The 25,646-nt window shown below is 52.0% G+C and overlaps 1 protein-coding gene across 6 annotated transcripts in view; it reads right to left on the reverse strand.

Annotated features, from left to right (window-relative positions):
* Positions 1 to 5,754: 5,754 nt before the first annotated feature.
* The window catches only part of ALDH1L1 (aldehyde dehydrogenase 1 family member L1), an 87,977-nt gene continuing 68,085 nt past the window's right edge, over positions 5,755 to 25,646 (reverse strand). For 3 of the 6 annotated variants that reach the window (XM_017869873.1, XM_017869875.1, XM_017869876.1), the window contains 6 exons: positions 20,016 to 20,109; positions 16,609 to 16,708; positions 14,907 to 15,005; positions 12,098 to 12,263; positions 9,320 to 9,425; positions 7,712 to 8,098 (listed from right to left, as the gene is read on the reverse strand). In XM_017869873.1, coding sequence (XP_017725362.1) covers positions 7,744 to 8,098; positions 9,320 to 9,425; positions 12,098 to 12,263; positions 14,907 to 15,005; positions 16,609 to 16,708; positions 20,016 to 20,109 — 920 coding nt within the window. In that variant the 3' untranslated portion in view covers positions 7,712 to 7,743. Of the gene's footprint in view, positions 6,036 to 7,710; positions 8,099 to 9,319; positions 9,426 to 12,097; positions 12,264 to 14,906; positions 15,006 to 16,608; positions 16,709 to 20,015; positions 20,110 to 25,646 lie in introns of those variants that run through there. The other 3 variants (XM_017869877.1, XM_017869878.1, XM_017869872.1) reach the window with 2 other exon arrangements.

Below are 25,646 nucleotides of genomic sequence, written 5' to 3' on the forward strand. Positions count from 1 at the left end.
TAGAGGAGATGGGAAGGAGGCAGGGGAGAGCTCCCTCTCCACAAGTACACCAGCAAGAAGGTTACCATCTGCAAGACAGGGAGAGAGACCTCATCAGACACAATCCTGCTGTCACCTTAACCTCAGACTTCCAGGCTCCAGAACTGTGAGAAGATAAGTGTATTGTTTAAACCCCTGGGCCATGGTATTTTGTAATGAGCTGCCATAACAGAGGATTACTGTTTTCAAAGCAAGCTGACCTTGAGGAAGTCATTAAGACTCAGTCTTCTCATCTGTAAAATTGAGACAGTATCAGCACCTCCCTCATAGGCTTGAGGATTACATGAGGTGATCCATGTAGAGCCCTCAGCATGGTGCTTCACATGTAATGAGCTCAATAGTGTTTCCTGCTGTTGTGTTTATTGTGGTTACTAAAACCCTGATGGGACAAATCTCAAAGGAAGGAATGATTCCAGGCTCACAGATTGACCACGGGGGAGGTTTGAGGAACAGGGAGGGCTTGACTGTGAGCTTGACATGGGCATCCAAGCAGGCCTGGCCCTGCCCACACATTTCCTCATATCTGTTCCAGTTTCTCACTGTCACTCTGCCACCACAGTGCCCACCTGGTGTTCCCATTCAGTCTCCATCTTCCCCAAATGGATTCTAGGTTGGTGGCAGCAGCCTTAGCCCAGGGCTGGCCTCCATTTTCCCCTCCACTGCTGGCAGGTGGCCCTCTGGGAACAGGCCCCAGTGGTGGGCTGGCCAAGCCCTGCCTTCTGCTGATAGCTGCTCCAGGAGTGATGGACATGACCTGGCTTTTTTGTTTGTTTGTTTGTTTTTTTGTAGAGACAAGGTTTTGCCATGTTGCTCCAACTCCTGAGCTCAAAGCAATCCACCCACCTCGGACTCCCAAAGTGCCAAGATGACAGACATGAGCCACTGTGCCTGGCCAAATTTTATGTTAAGTATGTTTTCTCACAATATTTTTTAAGTCCATGCTGGGAGCCTTTTGTGACCATGTGGCAGTGCAGAAGGCACACTGGCAGCCCAAGACACCCCTGATTAGCCCTCAGCTACTTTGCAATTGAATCCTAGGTTCTGAGCTTCCTGTGAATAAAATCTGAATTCAAGCTGGTGCTCCAGAGCCTGACAGCAACTGGAACTTTCCCACCATCTACCTGGTGAAGCATGAATTATCTTATTTTAAAATTTCTGTTCTTTATTTCTCATTTATATTAAAGTAATATCATTTAGATAATGTGTTGGTAATATGATCTGTGAATTTCATTAGAGGATTTAAAGAGGGTAGAATGAGGCCAGGTGTGGTGGCTCACGCCCATAATCCCAGCATTTTGGGTGGCCAAGGCGGGTGGATCACTTGAGGTCAGGAGTTTGAGAACAGCCTGGCCAACATGGTGAACCCCATCTCTACTACAAATACAAAATTAGCCAGGCGTGGTGGCGCACACCTGTAGTCCCACCTACTCGGGAGGCTGAGGCAGGAGAATCGCTTGAACCCGGGAGAGGGAGGGTGCAGTGTGCTGAGATTGCACCACCGCAGTCCAATCTGAGTGACAGAGACTGTCTAAATAAAGAAGATAGAATGAAGAGATTGGGGTAGTTAAGATTGGGAATCATTGTTTTAACTCTTCCTCTACTGTTTGCTGTTTTGGTTGCTCCAAAACTTTGTAACTGCATTATAACTGATGCCCAGAGTCTGTCACTGCAGCCATCAACACAGCCCTGAGCTCTCAGAAGCGTATGACACCAAGGATTAATTTCTTGGTTCTACACATGTCCACTGTGTGTTGGCAGAGGGAGAAGCAGCCTTTGTGGAGGATGCCTAATGGATGTGCAGTCCAACCAGATGTGGCGGGCTTTGCTCTGCAGTCTGCTCCTGTTTGTGTCTTTGGAGCTACAGAAATCAGCTCCTCTTTGAGCTTGCCCAAAAGGGGCCATTCCCACAAAGAACAGGGAACAAAGAGGAACTGCTGATTTTGGAGGGGAGAAAAGGAAGGGAGTTTCCATCACACAGTCCCATATTCTCCCCAAAGACAGGTCTCCACTCTGCCACGGAGGGTCCTACTCCCCCTCCCTCCCTCCAGCACCAGCCTTGCTGGGTCCCACCTCCTCTCTTTTCCACCTCCCTTAGGATTCTCCTTCTCTTTATTACCTAGAGCAAGTCTGTGGCCAGCCTTTGATTCTGAATGTCCCACCGTCCCAGCTTCACCACATCAGAATGGTCTAGGTAAATGCAAAGCTCTCTGTGGAAAGACTTCTGGTGAATTCCACTTCCTCCTCACCCTATCCCAGTTGGATGAAGTCAGATCAGCAGAGCACTAGAGCCCTGGATCTAGCGTGCTGCCCCCCATGCACACACTCCCTGCCCTGGTGAGCTGCTGGTAGTGGTGGGGTTTAATGTGCGTTCAGTCACACTGGGGAAGGTCATAAGAAACAGCTGTGTGCAACTTGCCACCCTAGGTTGAAGTCACATAAGACAGCAGTCATTACATTATAAAACTTTTCTTTTTTTTTTTTTTTTTTTTTTTTTTGAGACGGAGTCTCGCTCTGTCGCCCAGGCTGGAGTGCAGTGGCGCAATCTCAGGTCACTGCAAGCTCCACCTCCCTGGGTCATGCCATTCTCCCGCCTCAGCCTCCCGAGCAGCTGGGATTACAGGAGCCCACCACACACCCGGCTAATTTTTTGTGTTTTTAGTAGAGACGGAGTTTCACCATGTTAGTCAGGATGGTCTCAATCTCCTGACCTCATGATCCGCCAGCCTCGGCCTCCCAAAGTGTTGGGATTACAGACATGAGCCACCGTGCCCCGCCTATAAAACATTTTTAAGGAGGATTCATGAGATGGATTACTATCTCTATGACGAGCAGTTATCCTCCAGAACACTAATTTGTTTCTGGCATCTGGACACCATGAATTAGGTCACCAGTCAGGTGTCCTTGCACTCCTGGCAGCCAGAAAGCTCTGAGCTGAATTGTGGCCCAGCTTAGAAGGGTATGCAGTCTTGCAGCCTGGAGTCTGGATACGGACCACACTCTGAGTTTGACTCACCACCACTTTGCTCTCAGCCCCCATTCGCTCATGCATATTTTTGTTTATTATACTTCTAAACCACCTTAAATGCTTCTGTTAACATGGCGAGACATAAATGTACTCAAAGGCCACAAAAGTTTATAAAAGCTTATCTCCCACTGAATAGCCTGGCGGTGAATCGCCTTGGGGAAGATGAGCCTCCATGATGTTGGGCTCGGCTTCCTCCATCTCGGGCAGCTACCCACTGCCCCCCTCCCCCGCCCCCGGGCCCAGGCACTGCCCACATTCGCAGGGTTGGGCAATGGCCATCGCCGTGTCACTGGGTCTGCTTTCAGCCAGGCCAGGGAGGAAAAGGAGGGCAAGAGCATGACCCCCCTTACAGGGTGCATGTCGGAAACCGCACAGATCATTTGCACCTGGATCCTGTTGACAAGAACTTGGTTCCTTGACAACACCTAGTGCAAAGAATGCAGGAAAATCCAGCCTTTCTTCTGGGCAGCTGTGTGCCCAGGTAAAATGCAGAGATTATGACTTAAGAAAGAAGGGGACAAAGGCAGGAAATTGGGGGATAACGAAATCTTATGTCCTTACCTTACACTTTCAGGAGAATTATGGAAAGGGGAAGAAAGAATTATGGGAAGGGGAAGAAAGCTGGAAAGCTGGGTCCAGTCTTGCCTATTTGCACCAGAGGTCTCTAGCGTGACTGCAGTGGGCACCCTGGCTAAAACTGTGTCTGAAGAGTGGGGAGAGGCGCTTCCTGGCTCTGTTTGAGTTGGATGGGCCTGTGCTCGAGGCTTTGCCTGCTCTTCTGTCACGAAGGATGTTTACAGGGAAGCCAGGGCTGACCCTATAGAGACACCAGGCAGGCTTCCACCTCTTGTTGGGAGGAGTGTGAGAGACCTGACTGGGATGAGAGACAGCTGCATGTGCTTGGATGCTGCCGTGGATACCCCAGCCCTGGGAGTGTTTGAGGCAGAACAAAGGGAACCCAGGAAGGGGTTGACATGGACTCATCTGTTTCGGTATAAGCGGTGCGTGCTAGGGCAAGTCCCACTGCTAGAGACAGGGGAACAGCTTCTCTCTGAGAAGCTGACATCTCCAGCACCAAGCATCGCGGTAGAAGACCAATTCTGAGCTAGCAACAGAGCCCAGAAGGCTTTAAGTGGAAGTGAAGGCACATTCTTTCCTGCCTGTAGACAGCAAGAAGTGAGGCTGGACGTGCCAGAAGCACTCTGGGGTCTGAGCTGGCCCTGCCGCAGGAGGCAGGTGGGAAGAGGGAAGGGGACACTCCCTGTGGGCCTGGCTTGGGCCTGGGCTTCAGGCTCTGAGGAACTACATGGAGTGGGAGTTGGTGGGTTTCTCCTGGACTTCTAGGAAGGCCTTGTGAGAAGCTCAACCTGACCCCAGCAAGGCCTGCTTCACAGTTGGGTGTGGTGGCCATGGGAGAGTAGAGCCTCTCCCATGGTGGGTGTGGGTGCCCAGGAGCACAGCCACCCCTGCCAGGCCACCCCCAGCCAAAGCCTATTCTGGGAGACTCGGCACCTGGGAGGGGTGAGTTACTCTGCAGGCAGAGGGGGCTTCAACGTCTTCCTAATTTGGGAAGTAAGGGGAACACAATTTCACAGTAGCTATGTAACCTTGGGCTGTTAAATGTCTCTTTGCCTCCATTTCCTCATTTATAAATGATGATAAAAATACCTCCTGCCTCCCTGGGATCATGAGCAGCAAGAGAAACATGCATGGAGGATTTGGAGCCCTGCCTGGCATCGAGCTGGTGCTCAAGGGACAGAAGTGTTAGCCAGTATGGAGCTCGGCACTGCTTGTTACTATTGATGCCAGCAGCCTTTGAAAGGCGGGGTCTGGACGGGCCTTTATGGAAGCACATACTTCCTAGAACAGGAATCATAAAGGAAAGCAGGGTGGGGAATCCCTGAGGAGACGGGGAGCTCACAGGCCTCTGAAGGGCAGCATGCTGCACGGAGAGGCCTGAAGTTGTTCCCAGACATGCAGAGGCTGGGCCTAGAGCTCTGAGCGTGGCCTGGGCCTGTGGGGAGGGACAGAGGGGCCTGCAGTGGGCCTGTGGGACCCAGAGGGACAGAGCCAGGTGGGTGGGGAGATGAGATGCCAAGAAGAGAGCTCCATGTGGGGAAACTGAGGTGACAGCAGGTAGGTCAGGTTGCAGTGTTTGGTGCCTATAGGATGAGGGTGCAGAGAGGAGGGCCGCAAGCTCCCATAGGGAGAGGGCACGGGAAAGAGCTATAGGGCAGGTCCCTGGGCCAAGGAGACGCCAGAAAGGTACACAGGAGACACCGTGTTGGATGGAAGACAGGAGATCTGCCTGGCATTCCCAGCTGGGCCCGGCCCTCTACTGCAGGCCCTCGGGCTGGCTACCAGCTGAGAGCACGGCCACGCTGACAGCAGGGGCGAGGGCCCGGTCCTCATCTGCTGAGGGAGTTTGAGCTGCCTCCCAGTCCAGGGCTCACCCAGCTCAATCCCCATCTTCCCACCAGTTTCCTAGGGGTTACCCTCAAAACCTCCTGCACCCCGACTCACAGCTTCTGTTCCTTGGGGCCTGAGATGGCCCACACCCATTTCCTCCTGTCTCTCTCCCCAGGTGTCTGGCTCTCCCAGGCCAAGCAGCACCGTCATGCCCAGGTGACTGCAAATTCCAGGCCCACCCAGGAATACCCACGGGTGGAGCAGAGAGACACGGAGGTGTGGATGGTCTCTCTTCAGAAGCTTTATTCTCCCTGGGAGGGGCACACCTCACCCAGCCAAGGGCTGCTTCTGACTGGACAGAGGGTGTCCGAGATGCAGACATGGGGTGCAGGCAGGAGGGCTTCCACTAGCCCCCCAGGTGGGAGGTGCTGTGCACCCAGGCTCAAGAGGGAGGGGCCCCAGCCGCCAGGCAGGGGCAGGGACTTTCTTCTCACAAAGACCTTTCTTCAGTATTCGAAGGTCACCGTCTTGACCCGCAGGTACTCGTTCAGAGCCGCCTCTCCTGTAAGACACCACAAAGGTCACAGCAGCTGCCACCACAGGCAGGAACCACTGCTGAGGGCTGCAAGTGTCTTATTCCTCAGCAACCGCGTGGGGGCAGCTCTGGCTCACCCCACTTCCAGGTGTGAAGTCGAGGCCCAGCGAGGTCATGAATCTTACCAGGTTATTCCTGACAGTGGATAGTGGGCCAGGACTCCCAGAATACAAAGCCAATCTGAGGCAGCCATTTAAGAATCTTCCCCGGCTCCCACCGCCTTGTCTGGACAGCGGGAAGCCCCTTCAGGCGGAAGGGGGTGGAGGACTTGGTGTTACTGCCCGGACTCACTGGCCCATCTCTTCTCCCGTGGCTGCCCCCAGCTATGTCTGCATCAAGCTGTGGCTGGAAAAAGGAGATGCCTCGCAGGGCCCTGAGGCCCCAGACCTTGGCAGTGCTATGTGGCTGGTGCGTCTCAACACCATGACAAGTGTGAAGCCTGGGGCTGACAGCTCCTCAGCAGCTCTGGCTGGCCCCAGGAGTGGCACTGCCCCAAATGCCACTGCTCTGTCCCTCTGAGGTCCTGGGCCTGCCCAGGCGGGCTCTTGGAAGGCTTGGTGGCTTGTGGGCCTGTCCCAGGAGGGTGCTGGTCCTCTCAGCGGGACATGGGGACCAGGGTTGGGAGGGAGCTGGGGGAACTTGGGGAGGATTCATAAGGGGCTCAGATCACGTCCTGGGCACTTGGCAGCCATAGCCTTCCCTGGGTGGCCATGGGCCTCATGGATTCCCATGGTGGACACCAGGAAGATGCCCTGGGAGAAGGCAGGAAGAGGAGGCAGACAGGGACACAGGAAGCAGGAGTGTCCAGCCTATATGTGCATGTGAGTCCAGCCCTGTGGGCACACATGGGCCCCTCTCACAGGCACCCTTGGGGGCTTCTGCAGGGCTTGAAAGATGGGGGCAGGGGGAGGAGAGAAAACTGGAAACAGTGACCACCCTTTGACCCCCAGCCTCAGCATGACCTTCCCTGTGGTCTCTGGGCTGGAACAGGAGCCTGGAGAGACAGGTGGGAACTCTGAGACAGCATACGGCTCCCCCAGACCTTGCCAGCCACCTCTGCCAAGCTTGCCCATAAGACCTGTCTAGTCCCCACTGCTGAGAGAGCAGGATGAGGCCCAAGGCTTGAAGCAGCCCAGGGAGAGAGGGCTGGAGCAGAACTCCACGCCACCCAGCGAACGGAGCACTGGGGGGCCTGCACTGTGTGCTGGGGGACCCCGCCTGCTGCTGCCTCAGCGACTTCATCTCTACTGGGAGACTCGCAACACCCATGGTGTTCACCTGGGGGTACATTCGGTCTCATGGCTCCTCTTTACACTAAGGACGCAACCTGAGCCCCTGACCATGGCCCATGGGCCTTCTGTCTGGCCCCTACCTGCCTCTCAGGCCTCCTCTCCTCCCTCCTGCTCCCCCTTGGCCCACTCCCACCACTCTGGCCTCTCTGCAACTCCACGACCAAAACTGGTTCCCCCAAGGACCTGCTGAACCCTCAGCTAGAAACACGGGCCCCTGGGTCTTCACGGCCAACTCCTCCCTGCCATGCAGGTCTGGGTAGCACAGGTGCCATCACACCAGAGAGGCCCCCACTGCCTCCTGGCCGGAGTGTCTCCCCCAGGCCACTCTTCTTGCCTTCTTCCCAGCACCACCCCCCTCTGCAAGCATCTTGCTCATGGACTTGTCACATGTTCCCTCCCAGTAAGAAGTGAGCCCTGATAGCCATCATGTTCAAGGCTACATCCCTGCATCTGGGATAGGACCTGGCACTAAGTGGTTTTGAACGGATGTTTGCTGAATGAATAAATGAAAGCAACCCCACAGGCAGGAGTAGGTTACCTAGATCTTTGCCAAATCCAGACTGTTTGAATCCTCCGAAGGGAGCGGCCACATCGGTCTTGTTGTACGTGTTGACAAACACAGTGCCTGCCTGGAGCTTGTCACTGACATACAGGGCCTTGTTGATGTCCCTGGTGAAGACACCAGAAGCCAGGCCAAATTCTGTGGCATTGGCCCGAGACAGCACGGCGTCCACGTCCCTGGAGGGAAAGTCCAGGAAGAACTCCCTGAGGGAGGTGAGGGAGGTGCAGACGAGAGCCTGGCCTGCTCTATACCCCAGCTGCATAAGACCTTCCGAGGAGAAAATGTGCCGGGCCGTGGCACCGGGGCAGGATGGGGTTGGGCTGGGCTGCGAGTCAGGAGGAAGGGCAGGGGCCCATGTGCAGGCAGCCACCACAGGGGCTCCTGGATCATGGGGTGAGCCTTTTATTCCACAGACTGGGAGCAGGGGCCCAGAGAGGAGCCACTGGGTCCTCACATGCAGAACGACCCACATGTGCCCTTGGCAGGTTGGGCATTCACCAGACATCAGTGATCTGGAGACTTACTACAACCATATTTATTGGCTAGGTGGCAGTGAAGTCTCTTATTCTAATGCCATTGACATATGACGATAATTTCTAGGGTTTTTTTGATAGTTGGATAGTAAAATGTGAGGATGAGGCACGATTTTGCAGTTTGCTTCAAGGTGCTATGGAGACAAGGGGTAAGCCTGAGAAGTGACAGCATGGGCCTCCGTGGCCCCACTGTGAGTGGAGTACAGTTTCCCCTTCCAGCCCAGGCTGGTCTGGGTGACTTGCTTGATCAATAGGCTGTGGTGGAAGGGATGCTCTGGGATTCTAAAGAGCCAGATGATAAAGAGCCTTTTGGCTTTCACCTGGCCTCCGAGGGGGAACCAGGTGCCTTGGCAACCCCGAGGCCAGGTGCCTTGGCAACCCCGAGGCTGCCACGCGGAGGAAACCTCCTGGGAGACCCCCAGCAGCATGAGGATAGCCACTCTGTCGCCCCAGCTGAGGCCAGACCACTGCATGGAGCAGAGATGGGTTCGCCTCATTGAACCTAGACCATGAGTGAAATAAATCTCTGATTATTCCAAGCCACTCAGTGTGGGGGGTGGTTTAGTGCACGGTAACAGACCTTAGAACAGAGCCCAGTGGGCTGCGAGCAACATGCCGGAGCACATAGCAAGGGACAAGGACAGGGAAGGGAACTGTCTGTGCTCACGGGGGGACTCAAAGCCCCAGGTCTCTTCTCAGGGGTGTGGAGACTCAGCAGGCGGCCCAGGCGAGATGTCGATGGCTTGCACCCTGCCTGAGTTCTCCTCCTCACCGCCCATAGACTACCTCCCAAAGCCCACACGAAGACCCCAGTAACACGTGGGAGAGAGTCAGGGCCCTTGAGACATCAGCAGGATTCCCTACCCATCAGCAAACCGAGAGATGATCATGACAGGTCCAAAGGACTCCTCCTTGGCTATGAACATGTGGTCTTCCACATCTGTGAAAACAGTTGGCTCAAAGAAGAACCCTGCAAGAGAGATGGAGACCCGCTGTACATGGGAGACACAGTGCCCAATGGTCCAGCCTCCCCGTCAGCAGGGCCTGGGCCACACCAGCCACCTGCAGATGACCCAACATAAGCACCGGGTCGTAGCACCTGAGTGATGGGTGTCGCCATGCTGCAGATGGCTCTCCCACCTGGCATGTTCTTTGATGTGGGTCTCACCATGCTTCTAAAGGAGTGCTGTTGAGGGAAATGGGGCTGCAGGTTGGCAGGTGACAGAGCTGAGACCTGATCCCAAGTCCAACCCTAGTGCCAGAACCCATGGCCAAAGCAAAGACTGGAGCTTTTCTGGTGACAGCTAATCTACAACCTCCTAGATTGTTTGGCAGGTGAAACCTCCCAGGCAGCTGACCCTGGTGGCTACAACCCATGGAGTAGGAGGAGGTGAGAGGGGAGGAGCTCTGGACACTGGACCTCCTGGGACTCCCTCCCTCTGCCCTCCTGGGGTCCCTACCAAGGCCCAACTTCATGCTCTCCAGTCAAGAAGGGACCACCTAATCCCAAACCTGGATGCAACCCCTACAGGCCCTGGTTGCCAGGGCAGACGCACTTCTGACAACTGAAATGCTTTCTCTCTCTTTTCTCTAGAGACAGAGCCCTGAGACCTGCTGCACTGAGGTCAGTCCTGCCTGACCTCACTGAAATTCAATCCTGCCTGACTTAGGAATAATCAAGAGACCGGGAATTTTCTCACTGTAGTTTTTAGAGAAATAGAAAATTTCAAAAAATGTTACAAAGTTATTTAACTAATAAAATATTCAATATTTTTCATACATTTATAAATGACATTTTAACACTGATTACAATTGTGAAAATGTGACTCATATACACATACAGTGGTTTATGTGGCCTGTGTTTACTCCACAGTCTTGCAGCACTTCTGCCGGGGCATGTGAGCCGTGCTGACTACCCCTCTGTCATCCCCTCCCCATCTACCTTGTACTCTCCCCTATCCCCTCTAGACCCTGAGAGCTGGTCTCCTGGTCCTTGGGCCACCAGAAAGCAGCCCCATCCCGTGCTCTGCCCCTCACTGGGCTGTAGGAATTCTACTCCTTCTCATACCCCCTCCAGGGCGGGGTGATGACTCCCCACTATTCCTGGTTCCCTGGTGCCGCTCTACCCCTTGCTGGCTCCCTAGTCCTGCTCCTGGCACAGGGCCTCCATCCCACCAACCCTGAACCCAGCCATCCTTGCCCTGCAAGGGCCCTGGTGATACTCCTCCCACCCCACCTGCCTCATGGAACTCGCAGTCCAGCAGGAGTGGGAAGAGGGTAAGTGGACAGTGACAGCAGCAGTGCAGTGGTCACGAGAGCTATGTTGAGGTGTGTGGTGCCCGGCACCCTGTGACATGGGCATGCCTGGGTTTGGATGTCCTGTGAACTAAAGAAGCAGGAGCTTTCCAGGTGGGGACACTCAAAAGCCTCCACTAAGTCGAGCAGCAGCAAATGCATGGAGCCCAGGAAAGCACGAGAAACCTCTGGAGAGAATGAAATGCGGCTGCAGTACAGGTCAAGGGCAAGTCAGGCATAGATCATGAAGGACTCTGGCTGTAAGGTCAAGGAGTCTGAACTTGCACTGCAGGAGGGTGGGTTACTGCTACGAGGTCTTAACGGAGGAGAGGTCACCAGACCCTGGCAACTGTGTGAGTAAAGGATCAGCAGGCTCACAAGGCCACTTGGGAGGCTGCTGTGACACCGAGCAAGGCAAGATGCAGGGAGCCCGTACAAGGGTCAGGGAGGCAGAGGAAGTCCAGAGTGGGACAATTCTCAGATTTTACAGAATCAGGCAAATAATTTAAATGGGGGTCACAGAAAGAGAAGAGTCAGGGATTCCTTCTTCCCTTTCCTCCTTCATGCCATCAGATTAATTGAGCACCTACTCTATGCAAGGCCCAGTCTAGGCACAAAGGAGCTAGGGGTGAGGAAAATAGTCATGGCACCTGTCCCTCGGCAGTAGCATCAACAGCCCATCCCTGTGGCTGCTGCACTTCTGGCCTGGATGACTCGATCAGACAGAGGGTCCTGGAGCAGCAGGTGTGTGTGTCTGGGCTCAACTCTGGCTGGGACATTGCAATGACCATTGAGTTTGAAGGGCCTGGGGAACATCCAGGTGGAAGTGTCCAGTGCTGCTGGCTATGCGGTGAGGAGCTCTGGGTGGGGTGGAGCCTGGAGGCCTGTATCTGGTAGGGTCTGAGCAGGGGAGAGATCCTGCAGGCAAACTGTCCCCCATGAGAGGTGCTCCAAGCTAAGGATAGGCAGGGATGCACCTGCATTGAGGGGAGAGGTGGAGCAATGGCTGAGAGGTTAACAGCCAGTGAAGTAGAAGGAAAATCATAAAATCTAGTCTCATGAAATCTATCAGGGAGAGACTCTCAAGGCTGTGGTGACAGTAAGGGCAAGTCAGAGTCCAGTTCAATACTGACTAAACCAACACTGAATAATGCTCGTCCCATTCCCGGGTCTGGCTGGTGCCCAAATAGCCAAGGCCCAGTCCATCCCAGGTCCCAGATGGGGCTGCAGCCTGACTGTGCAGGTACCTGGCCTTCAGTTGTCTCCAGTTCAGCTGGACAGGGAACCAGAGGCCATGGGGCCTGCTGCCTCAATTGACCCAAGCGGGCCTGGCACACTCTGACTCACCTGGCCGAGGGATTTGATTCCCACCGCAGACCAGTGTGGCCCCTTCCTTCACGCCGCGCTGGCAGTACTCCATCAGCTTCATCAGGTGGGCATGGTGATTCTGTGGCCCGTGGTCGGTGTCCCTGTCCAGTGGGTTGCCCACCTTCATCTTCCGCACCTCCTGTACCTGCAGAAAGTCCTCCAAGTCAGGCGTGGCTTGTGCTGCCGCAGTTTCTGACAATGATCCTCACCTGACTCAGCTCTCACGGCTGACCCCTGAGGAAAGTTCACACTCTATTCTAGCCTCAGGGCCTTCCGAATTCTGACTCTAAATCCACCTTCCAGTCTGAAATCCCAAATGGCTCCTATGCGCAGAGGGACAGAAGTCTCCAAGGAGACAGGAGCCCAGCAATAGATGGACTGGGAATGGAGGTGCACAGGAGGGTGGGTGAGGAGAGAGGCTGGCGTATTTGACTAGTTGAGGAGATGGGGCTAAGTACAACATGTATCTGATTCTGGTCCTGCACCAGCCTCATGGATCAAGAAGCTGAAAGAACTGTTTGGGGGACTCCAGGATGTGGGGTGGGTGGGATACACCAGCTCTGCTGCAATAGTCCTGGCGCTAAAGTGGGAAAGAAATTGAGTGGAGGGGAGGGGTCAAGGCTCTAGTCTGCTGACCCTCCTCCTCCAAGGCCAGGGCATCTCACATCTTGCAAACTCTGCACCCCCAGTCAGCCCTAATCAGACACAGGTGTGACTCGAGCACCCGGGACACCCCTCTGGCCTTCCCACCAAGGCCCACTGAGTGCCTCTGACTGTCCTGTCTCTACCCTGTAGCCACGCCCGGTTGCTTTTGTTCCTCATTCTCTGCTCCTGTCCTGGAGACCCAAACCGTGCCCCAATCTCTCTTGGATACAAAGGACAAGTAGCCTACTGAGCCTCCTGAACACTGGCCTCACTTCCTTTATTTGGGATTGTGACTGTCCTGAGAATTAGCCCTGGGACAATGGCCCTTGCAGTCACCCGACTGTGGAAGTCTCATGACTCCCTTAAGACCCCCCAGACAGGACCTTGTGTGCACAGCTCTATGTCCCCGCAGCCACACTCCCCCCATGACTGCCACTTTATCTCCAGTAGTCCCTGGGTCTGTATCCTGGTCCTGCTATTCCTGTGCTGGGCTCATCATGGCAATGGGCCTCGCTTGGCCAGGCAGACCAGCTCCCTAACTACGGAAGATGAGCTTGTGACTCCCACGTGGTAGAGTCCGTTTCCTCACCCCTTAAATCTGGGCCAGCCTGTGACTTGCTTCGGCAGCAAAATGCATGGAAGCAATGTTTCGTGCATTTCAAGAAGCCTCTCAACTTGTGCTGTCACTCTCAGGAGTCCTGCCACTGTCCACATGAATATGCCCCAGCACATGCTGCAGAATACAGGCCCCTAGGGCAAGGACAGCTGTCCCACGAAGCTGCCTACTGCCCTGCTGCCCCCGAGCCTCACTGCAGATGCTTGGGCAACCTCTGACAAACCCAGGTGAGCCCCAGCGAACCCCAGCCTAGACTGCCACTGCTGCCCACAGAATCATGAGCTGAGGGCAGGGCTGTCATTTCCAACCACTCTGTGTTGAGGGTTGTTTCAAGGCAAAAGCTTTTCCAGCCCCTCCCAGAAAGTCCTTCCTTTTCCCACTCCTTCCGGACTCTGAGCCACCACCCTGGGTCCAGCACCAGCTCTCCTCCAGGGACCCCTCCCTCACCCCTCCGCTCACAGGCCCTCTTTTCCCCTGGCTTCTCAGGCACCATCTGTCTGAAACCATGCGTGAAGGTTGCTGGTTGTCTCTCCCGCATCCCTGCCGCTACCTGCTGGGATCAGATGCTGCTCTCCACAAACTGGGGGCAGAGTGGGGGGGGCCCTTTGTGGAGGCTAAGCCAACCTCAGCTTGCTCCACCCCTGGTATCATGGCCTGGATGAAGGATGGCTGGGGCCTGGCTCATGACAACCCCACAGTGTTTTCTAACAGAGGTGGTGAGGAAGGAGTCATGTCCTGCTCTGGCTTCAAGTGGTGAGAAGGTAATGCTGGTGCCGACAGCCCCTTACTTCCCACCATATCTGAGCTGCTTGGAGAGAATGACGCCAACCTGCCGAGGAACCAAGAAGCCAGGCATTACAAACCTCCCAAGGGGACTCAGGACCACCCATCCGTCCGAGGCCAGCATCAAGCCTGCTCTTCCGGGTGTGGCTGAGTGAGTGGATAAATCTGGTGGAAGACACTATCCTGTGCCCCCCAGATCCCCGAGGCCATGCAAGGTGGCTGCGGAACCCGATGCTGTCCCCTCCTGGCGGCCCACAGCCAAGCCTACCTGCCACAGGGGCCCACAGCCTGGCCACTTGGCCCCAGGGGCATGCCTATGTAGGGGGATTTGTGCTCCAGGGCCCCTGTCCATGGTCAGACCCAGGCTGACCTGAGACCAGACCCTTGCTCCATTCTGTCTGGTCCTCTCCGGTCCCTTCTCCTTCCAGGCTTCACCTAAGAGTCCACTCTGAGTAAACCACATGCACCGAATTCTTGCCCCAGGCTCCACTTCTAGGGAGCCAACCCAAGACGGGCCCTTTTTGGTGATGTCAATTTGAGCTACAGGTCTGCTATTTCTTGGCAAAATAATAAAATCCAGTGAAGACTCAGCACAGTTCCCGCTGTGAGTTCCCTGACCCCCGTGGGCAGTGTCCTCTAGGAGGAGCCCAGCCTCACTTGACCCCTGCCCTGTCTCCCCTCCTCCAACCCCTTCCAGCCAGGCTGCTGTCCCGGTGAACCAGCAGACCCTGGGGCAGGACTTACCACCCTCCGCACGAACTCATCATGAATGGAGTCCTCCACAAACAGCCGGCCTGCTGCAATGCAGTTCTCTCCTTTGTTGAAGAAAACAGAGCTCATCCCCTTCAGAGAATGGACAAGAACACCAGGTCACTGCTCCTTCTGGGACACCAGCCCCCCGCTCTGCCAGGGCCCAGCTGCCCTTTCTCATTGGGAAGGGAGTCACCCTTGTGTGTCCTGACCTCCTCCTGTGGGCCGCACTCAATCCTCAGTCACCTCAAGAGGAGAGGTGAGAGGTAACGGTGTGGGAAGTGAAGACGCTGAGGCCCATGCAGTGACAGAGAGACACCAGGCCCCAACTCCCACCACTGGAGGACAAGGCTGCCATCCACGCTGTAGAGCATGGGGACCAAGTGGGAGTGAGCCTTGGTCTGCCTGAGACCCTCCTGCACCCTGGGTGGGCTTGCTGGGGTGGCGCAGGAGGTGCCGACTCCTGTTTCAGAGTCTACATTGTCGGAGCTGATAGGAGAGATGCCAGCCGTGTGTGTAAGCACGGAGCAGGTGGCGGGTGACAGGGCACAGGGTGAGACACAGGCAGGCAGCCCTGACGTGGGTGGGTGAGGGGTGGGGCAGCCCTGGCCCAGGGAACTTCCAGCAGGAGTTCACAACAAAGGCCCTCAGAGGCCGCAGGCAGCCTGCTTTTTCAAACTCGCCTGCTGTGGGAGACCCAGGGGAGGATGGAGAGCCATGGTCAAGCCTGGCTAGATCCCAGGGCTGATGGGTTCACCTGGGCCCGTGAACAAGGCCCTTGCCTCCCTCAGTTTCTCTACCAAATAAGGTTGGACTCCCTTTCACACCCATGCTAGGGTGTCAGGCCGTCCTCCACGGCACAGTGGAACTTAGGGCCGGGGGCATATTTGGGGACCTCGCAGAATGTGGCCTTACTGGTTTGCTCCCACAGGAGTGAGGACAGGACCAAGGCAATAACAATACTAATGGTAAGAACAAGGACCAACACATGTGTCTTATGTGGCACTTGCCACTAATCTAAGCCCTTCAGACATATTCATTCTGCAGCCACCCAGGAGGTGGGTATCACCATAGTCCCTACCCACAGGTGGGAGCACAGACGCCAGAGAGGTTAGGTAACTTGCTCAAGACTGCCCAGCAGGTCAGTGGTGGAGCCAGGCACGTGCACCCACGGCCACCGGCAGGCAGAGAGCAGGGCTGGGCCCAAGTGCTCAGAGTTCTGCTTTGCTCTTTTATTTTAAAAATACATATTTTATTGTGTATATTTGAGGTTTACAGCATGAAGTTATGGACTACATATAGATGGTAAAATGGTTACCATAGTGAAGCAGATCAACACATTTGATTTGCCCTCTCATCAGACAGAAAAGGGTGCCATGCTTATTTCAGAACAGATGGAGCTGTGGCGTGTGTTTCCTGATTTCATATTGATATATAATATACACACACACATATGTTATAGGCAGTTGATCTCAGCTATCCTGGCAGTTATGAAACTTCCTGGGGAGTATGTTTGGAGGGCACACGTCTTTCTTCACTAAGCCTGCTGCCTGCCATGCTATGCTTGTGGTGACACCATGGACTCCACCAGGGCTACACATGTGAGTGTGGCTGTGGAATGAGAGACAGAGCCTCCTGGGCTCCACGGTCCCTTTCCCCACTTGCTGTCCCTATCCCCTCCAGGCCCTGCCCTCACCATCTGCACAGCCTTGTTGAGGTCACAGTCAGCAAAGATGATGAGGGGTGACTTCCCGCCCAGTTCCAGCGACACCTTCTTCACGTTACTTATGGCACAGCTGCAAGGAACAGAGGGCTGGTGGGGCTGGTCCCTCCAGAGCAGGTCGGGGCATTGGGCCCCCAGGTGGCAGGGACCTGGGCAGGCTCAAAGCATGCTTTGTTGCAAGAAGCAAGACCCAGCCAGTACCTCCCCACTCCCCCTGCCCCTTGTGGCTTCACACAGCCACCTTCCTTTCTTTCCTGGCCCGTATATACCGGGCCTGTGCCCCGCTGCCCCCTGGACTGCCCTTCCTGCTGCACGCTCCACACCTTGTTTCCTGCAGGCCTGTGTTCCCTTCTCTGGGGTGCCTCCCTGATCGACCTGTATAAAACCACAGCCTGCCTGCACACCCCATCTGCTGCCCTTTGCTCTATTGCATGTTGACCTCTGACCCCATCTGCAGAGCATGAGCCTGGCCAGGGCAGGCACGCATCTGTCTGGGTCATACTACAGCCCCAGTGCCAAACACAGTGCCTGTACGCAGCTGGTGCTGCACAAATTAAGGAATACAAAACAGCACCATCAGCTGGTACAGCTGCAGGGGCCCAGAGGCTGTGGCACCTCCCTGTATTAGCAGCAGAGCAAAGAGAGAGAGGCTGGGAGTCATGAACACATCACATCAGTGGGCAAGAAATGCACTGCAGAGATGCTGTCCTCAGCTGGACACTCAGTTAACAGCCGGCAGGTAGAAGACTCCACTGGGGAGGAGAGGCCTCCTCTGCAGGAGCAACCCAGGGAGATGGCCCCCATCTCAGCTGCAGGTCCGGGTGACATGGCTGTCTGGGAAGAAGAAAGCAGCAGAACCAGGGATGCTGGGGCAGGAAGCTGCTCAGAGCTCTGCTTTGCTCGTTTTTTTTTTGAAATAAGTTTTACTTTGTGTATTTGAGGTTCATAGCATGATGGCTTTTTTAGTTTTTTATTGTTTTATTTATTTTTTTATTTTTAGATGGAGTCTCACTCTTGTCGCCCCAGCTAGGGTGCAAAGGCATGGTCTCATCTCACTGCAATCTCTGCCTCCCAGGTTCAAGCGATTATTCTGCCTCGGCCTCCTGAGTAGCTGGGATTACAGGCACGTGCCACCACACCCAGCTAATTTTTATATTTTTAGTAGAGATGGGGTTTCACCATGTTGATTAGGCTGGTCTTGAACTCCTGACCTCAGGTGATCTGCCTGCCTCGGCCTCCCAAAATGCTGGGATTACAGGCATGAGCCACAGCACCCAACTTCCCCACCCCCCACTTTGAGATAGAGTCACACTCTGTTGCCCAGGCTGGAGTACAGTGGTGTGATCTCGGCTTACTGTAACCTCCGCCTTCCGGGTTCAAGTGATTCTCCTGCCTCAGCCTCTCGAGTAGCCGGGAATATAGGGGCATGTGCCACCACACCTGGCTATTTTTTGTTTGTTTGTATGTTTGTTTTGTAGAGATGGGGTTTCACCATGTTGGCCAGGGTGGTCTCAAACTCCTGGCCTCAAGTGATCTGCTGGCCTCAGCCTCCCAAAGTGCTGGGATTCCAGCGTGAGCCACCATGTCTAGCCTAGTATTTTTTTTTTTTTATATAAAATGCTCAAATTGAGGTAGTTTTGTTTTTTGTTATGTTCTATTTAATTAATTAATTATTATTATTATTATTATTATTTTTTTGAGCCAGGCTCTCTTTGTTGCCCAGGCTGGAGTGCAGTGCATGATCTCGCCTCATTACAGCTTCCGCATCCCAGGCTCCTTCCACCTCAGCCTCCCGAGTAGCTGGGACTACAGGCATGTTCCACCACACGCTCAGCTACAGCATGATGTCATGAACTACATATCAATGGTACAATGGTTACCATGGTGAGGCAAATCAACATATCTTGCCACCCAAACCCTCCGTCCAGCTCTGGAGTGCTCAGAGCTGACATTTCCTGAGCCCTCACCCTGGACTTGACTCACCTGTGCTCAGATGTGACTACAACCTATACACCTCAGTGGAAGAGACCAGCTTGCTTTTGAATCAGGAGAGGCAAACCTGCTGTGACTACTTGCAGTTACCCCATTCCCCTACCCACATCACTCAAAGTGCAGGTGCCAAAACCCACTGCCAAAAGTTCAGTGTCAGGGCTGGGGCAGGCTCCAGTGTCAGTCAGGGCTCCAGCTGCTACCCTGTGGTCTGGCCCTGGCTGTCTCTCCCAGCTTGTCGGTGATGGAGACGAGAACTCCTGCACTGTCAAACTGCTGTAATGGAACTGGTGGGGGACCCAAGGCATGGGTGTGACCCAGGTCATATTGTGGTTTAGTGACAGAGCCTGGAAGATGACACCAGTCAGTTTGAAGCCAAAGTCCAAGAACGAAGACATGAATTGACCTAGATCACTTCTGTCCATAGAAATAGAATGAAAGCTTCAAACACTAGCCAAACAGACGATGGGACTTTTTTTGATGGTAGCCACATTAAAGGAGCTTGAGACCAGGCTGGGCAACATAGCAAAACCCCAGCTCTACAAAAAAACAAAAAAACTTATCCAGGTGTGGTGGCACGTGTCTATAGTCCTAGCTACTCGGGAGGCTAAGGTGGGAGGATTGCATGAGCCAGGGAGGCAGAGGCTGCAGTGAGCCGTAATCATGACACTGCACTCCAGCCTTGGTGACACAGTGAAACTCCATTAAAAAAAAAAAAAAAAAAACCTGAAAAGAAACAGGTTTCTTTTATATTAATATATAATAATAAAATAATATATATTTATTATATTTTATTTAACCCAACTAATCAAGAATATTATCGATCTTCTCAGGTGCTTGAGCCCAGGAGTTTGAGACCAGTCTGGGCAACACAGTGAGAGCCTGTCTCTATGAAAACATGAAAATTAGCTGGACTTGGTGGTGAATGCCTGTAGTCCCAGCTACTTGGGAGGCTGAGGTGTGAGTATCACTTGAGCCCAGGAAGTCAAGGCTGCACCGAGCTATGATGGTGCCACTGCACTCCACCATGGGTGACAGAGCAAGACCTGTCTCAGAAAACAAACAAACAAACAAAAAACATCCTATTAATGAGCTATTTCAGTTTTTTGTGGGTGCTCAGTTCTTGAAATCCATATGTGTTTTACACTCTCAGCACCTCTCAATCCAGTCCCTTGCTGGTCTGACAGTGCTCCGCAGGTCTCTGTCCAGGCCTCCCAGGGCTTTGTCAGAAAGGCAGATGCCTCTTCAGCGTTTGCATAGAGCCCAGCAGGGCCACGGAAGTGGCTGCACCCTGGAGCTTGAGAAGCAGGACACAGCTCCTGGGACAGCACTGCCATGTCCCAGGCGCAGCCTGCAGCAGCCCCTCCTCTGCCCCACCCCCAGCCACGCACCTTTTCATGATGTGCTTGCCCACCTCTGTGGAGCCTGTGAACCCAATTTTCCTCACGTCGGGATGGTCTGAAAGTCTCTGGCCGACCAGGGAGCCTGTGGGTGGGAGGGAGGGGGGAATCAGGGCAGTCCCCCTGGTGCTGGGGAGGCAGGAGCCCACCTCCAGGCCTGCACAGGTCCACTGGGAGTCTGGAGCCCTCAAAATGCTCCCCATATGCTTGATCCCCATGGAGCCTGGGGCTCGTGGAGCCTCACTCCCTATTAGGGGCTGAACTGTGTCCCCTAAAATTCAAATGCTGAAACTCTCACCCTGTGTACCTCTGAATGGGGCTGTGTTTGGAGACGTGACCTTTACGTAGGTGATTAAGGTAAAATGAGGTCATTGGCACAGACTAATCCAATCTGACTGGTGTCCTTCTAAGAAGAGGGGATTTGGGCAATGACCATGCGAGGACACAGGGAGTGGAGAGCCGTCTGCAAGCCCAGGAGAGAGGCTGCAGGAGAAGCTGACGCTGCTGACACTCTGATCTTGGACTTCCAGCCTCCAGAACTGAGAGATGATAACCGTCTGTTTCTGAAGCCCTGGTCTGCGGGGCTTTGACACGGTAGCCCAAGCAAACCAACCCACTCCCCACATGGTTTACCACCGTCACGCAGACCCCAAGGTGAGGGCACCAAGCCTTCAGCTCTTGTAGGGGCTCAAACAGAGACCCAAGCATGCCTGATCAGGTCCCTGAGGGGTGTGGCATCCTGAGCATCACAGACTCTAAAACACCTGCCCTCAGGTGAGCCAGCCACAGAGGCCTTGCCACCTGCCGTTCCTACCAGGGAATGCCGTGATTCCTGCCCTGTCCGATGCCCCCAGCCCCAACTCTGAGCCACGCCCAGCACAAATCCTGTCCCCAACCTGGCTAAGTCCTTTCTGTCCCTCAGGTCTCCATCTCAATGAGACTTCAGAGTGGGCTGCCTGACGCTGCTTCCTCCCAGACTCAGCGTAGCTTCCCATTTAAGCCACTCTCTTGTTTTGGCTTCTGACTCCGCACCCTCCTAATTCGCCTCTTACTTCTCTGACGGCTCTTTTTCCATCTCCTTTGCTCATCTAACCTTAAACTATCCAGCACCTCTGGCTCTGTCCCAGGCCCTCTTCTCTCCTCAGTTTACACTGTGTGCTCAGCTGATCTCACAGGCTTCCAAGGGCCATCTCAGGTACGTCACCCCCTGAAATCGGCCTCTCCAGTCAAGCTCATCTGGGATCCAGATCCACTGGTCGCTCCTCTGCCTGCTTGGCATCTGCACTTGGATGTCTTCTGGCTTCTCCAATTCAACAGATTTGAAACTGAACTCTTAATCATTCCCCTAGACCTGCTCTTCCTCCAGGGTTCTCCATTTCAGTAAACAACTTCTCCTTGCAGCCAGCTGGTTCAAGCCAAGAACCCAAGAGTCATTCTTGACACCTCCCTTCCCCATCCCATGACTCACTCTGTCCAGAGCTCCTGCACCTATCCAGCCCCTTCATCTTCCACCACTCCCCTGCCTCCAGGCTTGTAAAATTCACATGCCCAGGCACACCTGTGAAGGTTCCAGTTTGGCAGGTTTGCAATAAGACCCTTGTATCCTCCCTCTATACACAGTTAAAGGTCTACCAGTGGTTTTGATACTAACTCCATTCCACCACTCCCCATTAAATCACTGTTTTGGGGAGAAAACATTTGCAAAATATATATCTGATAAAGAACTGATGTCTAAAATATACAAAGAACTCTCAAAACTCAACAATAAGAAAACAACCACTAAAAACTGGGCAAAAGACAGAAATAAACACATCACCAAAGAAGATAGACAGATGGCAAGTAAGCACATGAAACAGCGCTCAATGTCATTTGTCATTAGAGAATGAAAAACTAAAACAGCAATGAGATGCCACTGCACAGCTACTAAACAGCTAGAATCCAGAACACTGATGATGCCAGATGCTGGCACGGACGTGGAGCAACAGCAACTCTCAGTCATTGCTGTGGGAACGCAAAATGGCACAGCCACTTGGGAAGACAGTTTGGGAGCCGGTTTAAAAACCAAATGCACTCTTACTATATGATTCAGCAACTGTGCTCCTTGGTATTTACCCAAAGGAGCTGAAAACTTATGTCCACACCAAAACCTGCACACGCATGTTTACAGCAGCTTTATTCAGAATTGCCAAAGCTTGGAAGCAAACAAGATGTCTTTTAGAAAGTGGATGGATAAATAACTGATGTGAATCAGACAAGGGATATTATTCAGTGCTAAAACGAAATGAGCTATTAAGTCACAAGAAGTCATGGAAGAACCTCAAATGTATATCACTAAGTGAAAGAAGCCAAATGAAAAGCCTGCATATGATTGCAATTACATGACATTCTGGAAAAGGCATAACAGTGGAGACAAGAAAAAGATCAGTGGTTGCCAGGGATTAGAGAGAGTAAGACATAAAAGAATATAGCACAGAATATTCTTAGGGCAGTGAAACTACTCTATGTTATACTCTAATGGTAGATGCAAGGCATTACACAGTTGTCAAAACCCATAGAATGTACAAGCGTGACCCCTAAACTATGGACTTTGGGGGATAATGAGGTGTCAATGTAGGTCATTGATTGTAACAAACATACCCCTCTGATGCTGGATATTAGTAGTGAGGGCTGTGTCTGTGTTGGGGCAGGTGGTATACAGGGACTCTACCTTCTGCTCAATTTTGCTATCAACCTAAAACTTATCTAAAATAAAGTCTATTTACTAGTAATAATAATAATAGTAACAAAATAATAACACTTTCTTAGGCTATTTAAGAAATATTTCCAAAAAAGTATCATATATCAGACCACAGAAATTCTCCATTTTAGAAAACAGGATTTTTACAAGCTGCTATGTGTTGGACTGTGCCTCCCCCAACCACTCACTAGAAATTCACAGGTCACCATACTAACCCCCAGTACCTCACAATGTGGCCTTATTTGGGGATGAAGTCAGTACAGGTAAAATTAGTTAAGATGACGTCACTGGGGTGGGCCCTGATCCAAAATGACTGGTGTTCTTATAAAAATGGGAGATTTGGGCACAGACACTACACCTTCAGGGAAATGCCATGTCAAGATGAAAGCACAGATCAGGATGATGCTTCTACAAGCTAGGAGGAGGCAAAGAAGAACTTTTCCTTAGAACCTTTTAGATGGAGCATGACCCTGCTAACACCTTCCATCCAGACTCGTAGCCTCCAGAGCTGTGAGGCGCTGCCTTGCAGTGGTTTATGCCACTCGATTTGCAGTGCTTGGTGACAGCAGCCCCGGCAAACTCACATACAGGCCATAGTCTCTGATCATGACATAATACAAGTAGAAATATAAGAACAGAATTTAAATTTTAGACAAAAAACAACTTGGCAATTATTTTAAAATCTCTTTTTACTTACTGTGTTAGAGAGAAGACCAAAACTACAACTATATGATATTTAACAATAATAAAAACATGAACACAACCTGCTCAAAAGGCATGAGGCAGGAGTGCATTTCCAGAAGGCCAGCTTGAGGAGCCCTGCGGTCAGTTCCCCAGGGAAGCCACTATCCTGGTGACGATGATCGAAAAACAACCACTTAAACTCCCTGGAAATTTTTCTAAGGGCATACAACAAATGGAAAAACATTCTTCAAGAAAATCTGACTCTCAGTATGGGCAGGGAAAGTCTGCAACACTCAAGGCACAGTGTGCTCCCTCCCCTTGAGAGAAGCTCTACTCCAGGCAGGTGTGGCCAGGAAAGCAGCGCTCCTTTCCCTCTGAGCTCCCAGCGAAGGAAGCTGGCATCCACCAGTGGGTACAGGCCACCAAGGCCTCTCATCTCCACCAACTCTCAGTTGCAGAAGCTAAGTTCTTGGTGACTATGACTAAGATGCTGCGGCCCCTTCCTCCACCCAGACAGCACTCATAAGGGGAAGACTCTACCCCAGTGTGACAGATGGAAAAGACAGTGCATGACCTTATTCAAAGTGCAAGACAGAACAAGTGCAAAGAAAGAACCAGACTGTTAACCCAGAATCTTACGTCTAGCAATACTGTGTTTCAAAAAGTAGAGGCAAATAAGGATATTGCCAGATAAACAAAAACTGAGATAATCTGTTGTTAGCAGACCTACCTTATAGGAAATACTAAAAGAAGTTCTTCAAGCTAAAAGCAAGTGACTACAGACAGTAGTCAGAATCCACAGGAAAAAGCAAGGAGCACTGTAAAGGGAATTAGGTAATTATAAAAACAGTATCAATGCATATTTTATTTGCTTTCTTCTCTTAACTGATTTAAAAAGCAATTGTATAAAATGATTATATATATAACAGTATAATTGTGGGGTAACAAATAGAAATGTAATATATTGGGCAATAAAAGCAGAAGGGAAGTAGGGTGAGAATAAAACTTAAATGGAGTAAGATAATGACACCAGATAGCAGTTCAAATCCATAGGACCAGCTGAAGAGGAGCAGAGCTTGTGAGTCAGATAACATAAACTCTGCACATAGGGACTGGTTCTCCTTTCTTTTCTCAGCTTCTTTAGTAGATGTAAGATTATGTAAAGTAATATATGTAGCAATGTATTATTGGGTTTGTAACATATATAGATGTTCTATGTGTACAAAAATATGTGATCCTAGCACAAACAGGGAGAAGATAACAGACCTATCCAGAAGTAACATTTGTACATTTCACTGGGATTAAGTTCATATAAATCTGAAGTTGATTTTGATAAGTATGTGATAAGTCCTAGAATAACCACTAAGAAAATAACTACAAATGTATACTGAAAATAATTATCGAAAGCATTAAAATGTTATGCTCGGAAATATTCGCTTAATGCAAAAGAAAGTAGTACAGCAGGAGAAACAGAGGGAAAAAAGACAGCAGACTCATAGAAAATGAAAAGTAAAATGGTAAACCCACTGTATCAATATTAACATTAATGTAAAGTCTCCAGTCAAAGGCAGAGATTATGAGACTGGATAAAAAACAAGATCCAACCATATGTTATATATGGCACATTTTAGATTCAAAACTATGAACGGGTTGAAAGTAAAAGAATGTAAAAACATATATCATGTCAACAGCAACCATTTGAAAGCTAGTGTGGTAATACTAATAACAGAATTTACTTTAACACAAAACTATCATGAAAATAAATGGGGCATTTATAATGATAAAAGTGTCAGTCACAAGGTGTGAGGTATAACCAAATCTTTTTTTTTTTTTTTTTCGAGACAGAGTCTCGCTCTGTCACCCAGGCTGAAGTACAGTGGCACGATCTCAGATCACTGCAAACTCTACCTCCCAGGTTCAAGTGATTCTCATGCCTCAGCCTCCAGAGTAGCGGAGGTTACAAGCGCCTGCCACCATGCCCAGCTAATTTTTGTATTTTTAATAGAGACGGGGTTTCACCATGTTGGCCAAGCTGGTCTTGAATTCCTGACCTCAGGTGATCCACCCACCTCAGCCTCCCAAAGTGCTGGGATTACAGGCGTGAGCCACTGTGCCTGGCCATCACCAAAACTCTTTCAAATGCTTTCCTTATCTGAACCAGAAAAAAATTAACGAACTAAACTTTCAACCCAAAAGCTACC

The sequence above is a fragment of the Rhinopithecus bieti genome, unplaced genomic scaffold (genome assembly GCF_001698545.2).
Source record: "Rhinopithecus bieti isolate Rb0 unplaced genomic scaffold, ASM169854v2 scaffold_5333, whole genome shotgun sequence".
Lineage (NCBI taxonomy): Eukaryota > Metazoa > Chordata > Mammalia > Primates > Cercopithecidae > Rhinopithecus > Rhinopithecus bieti.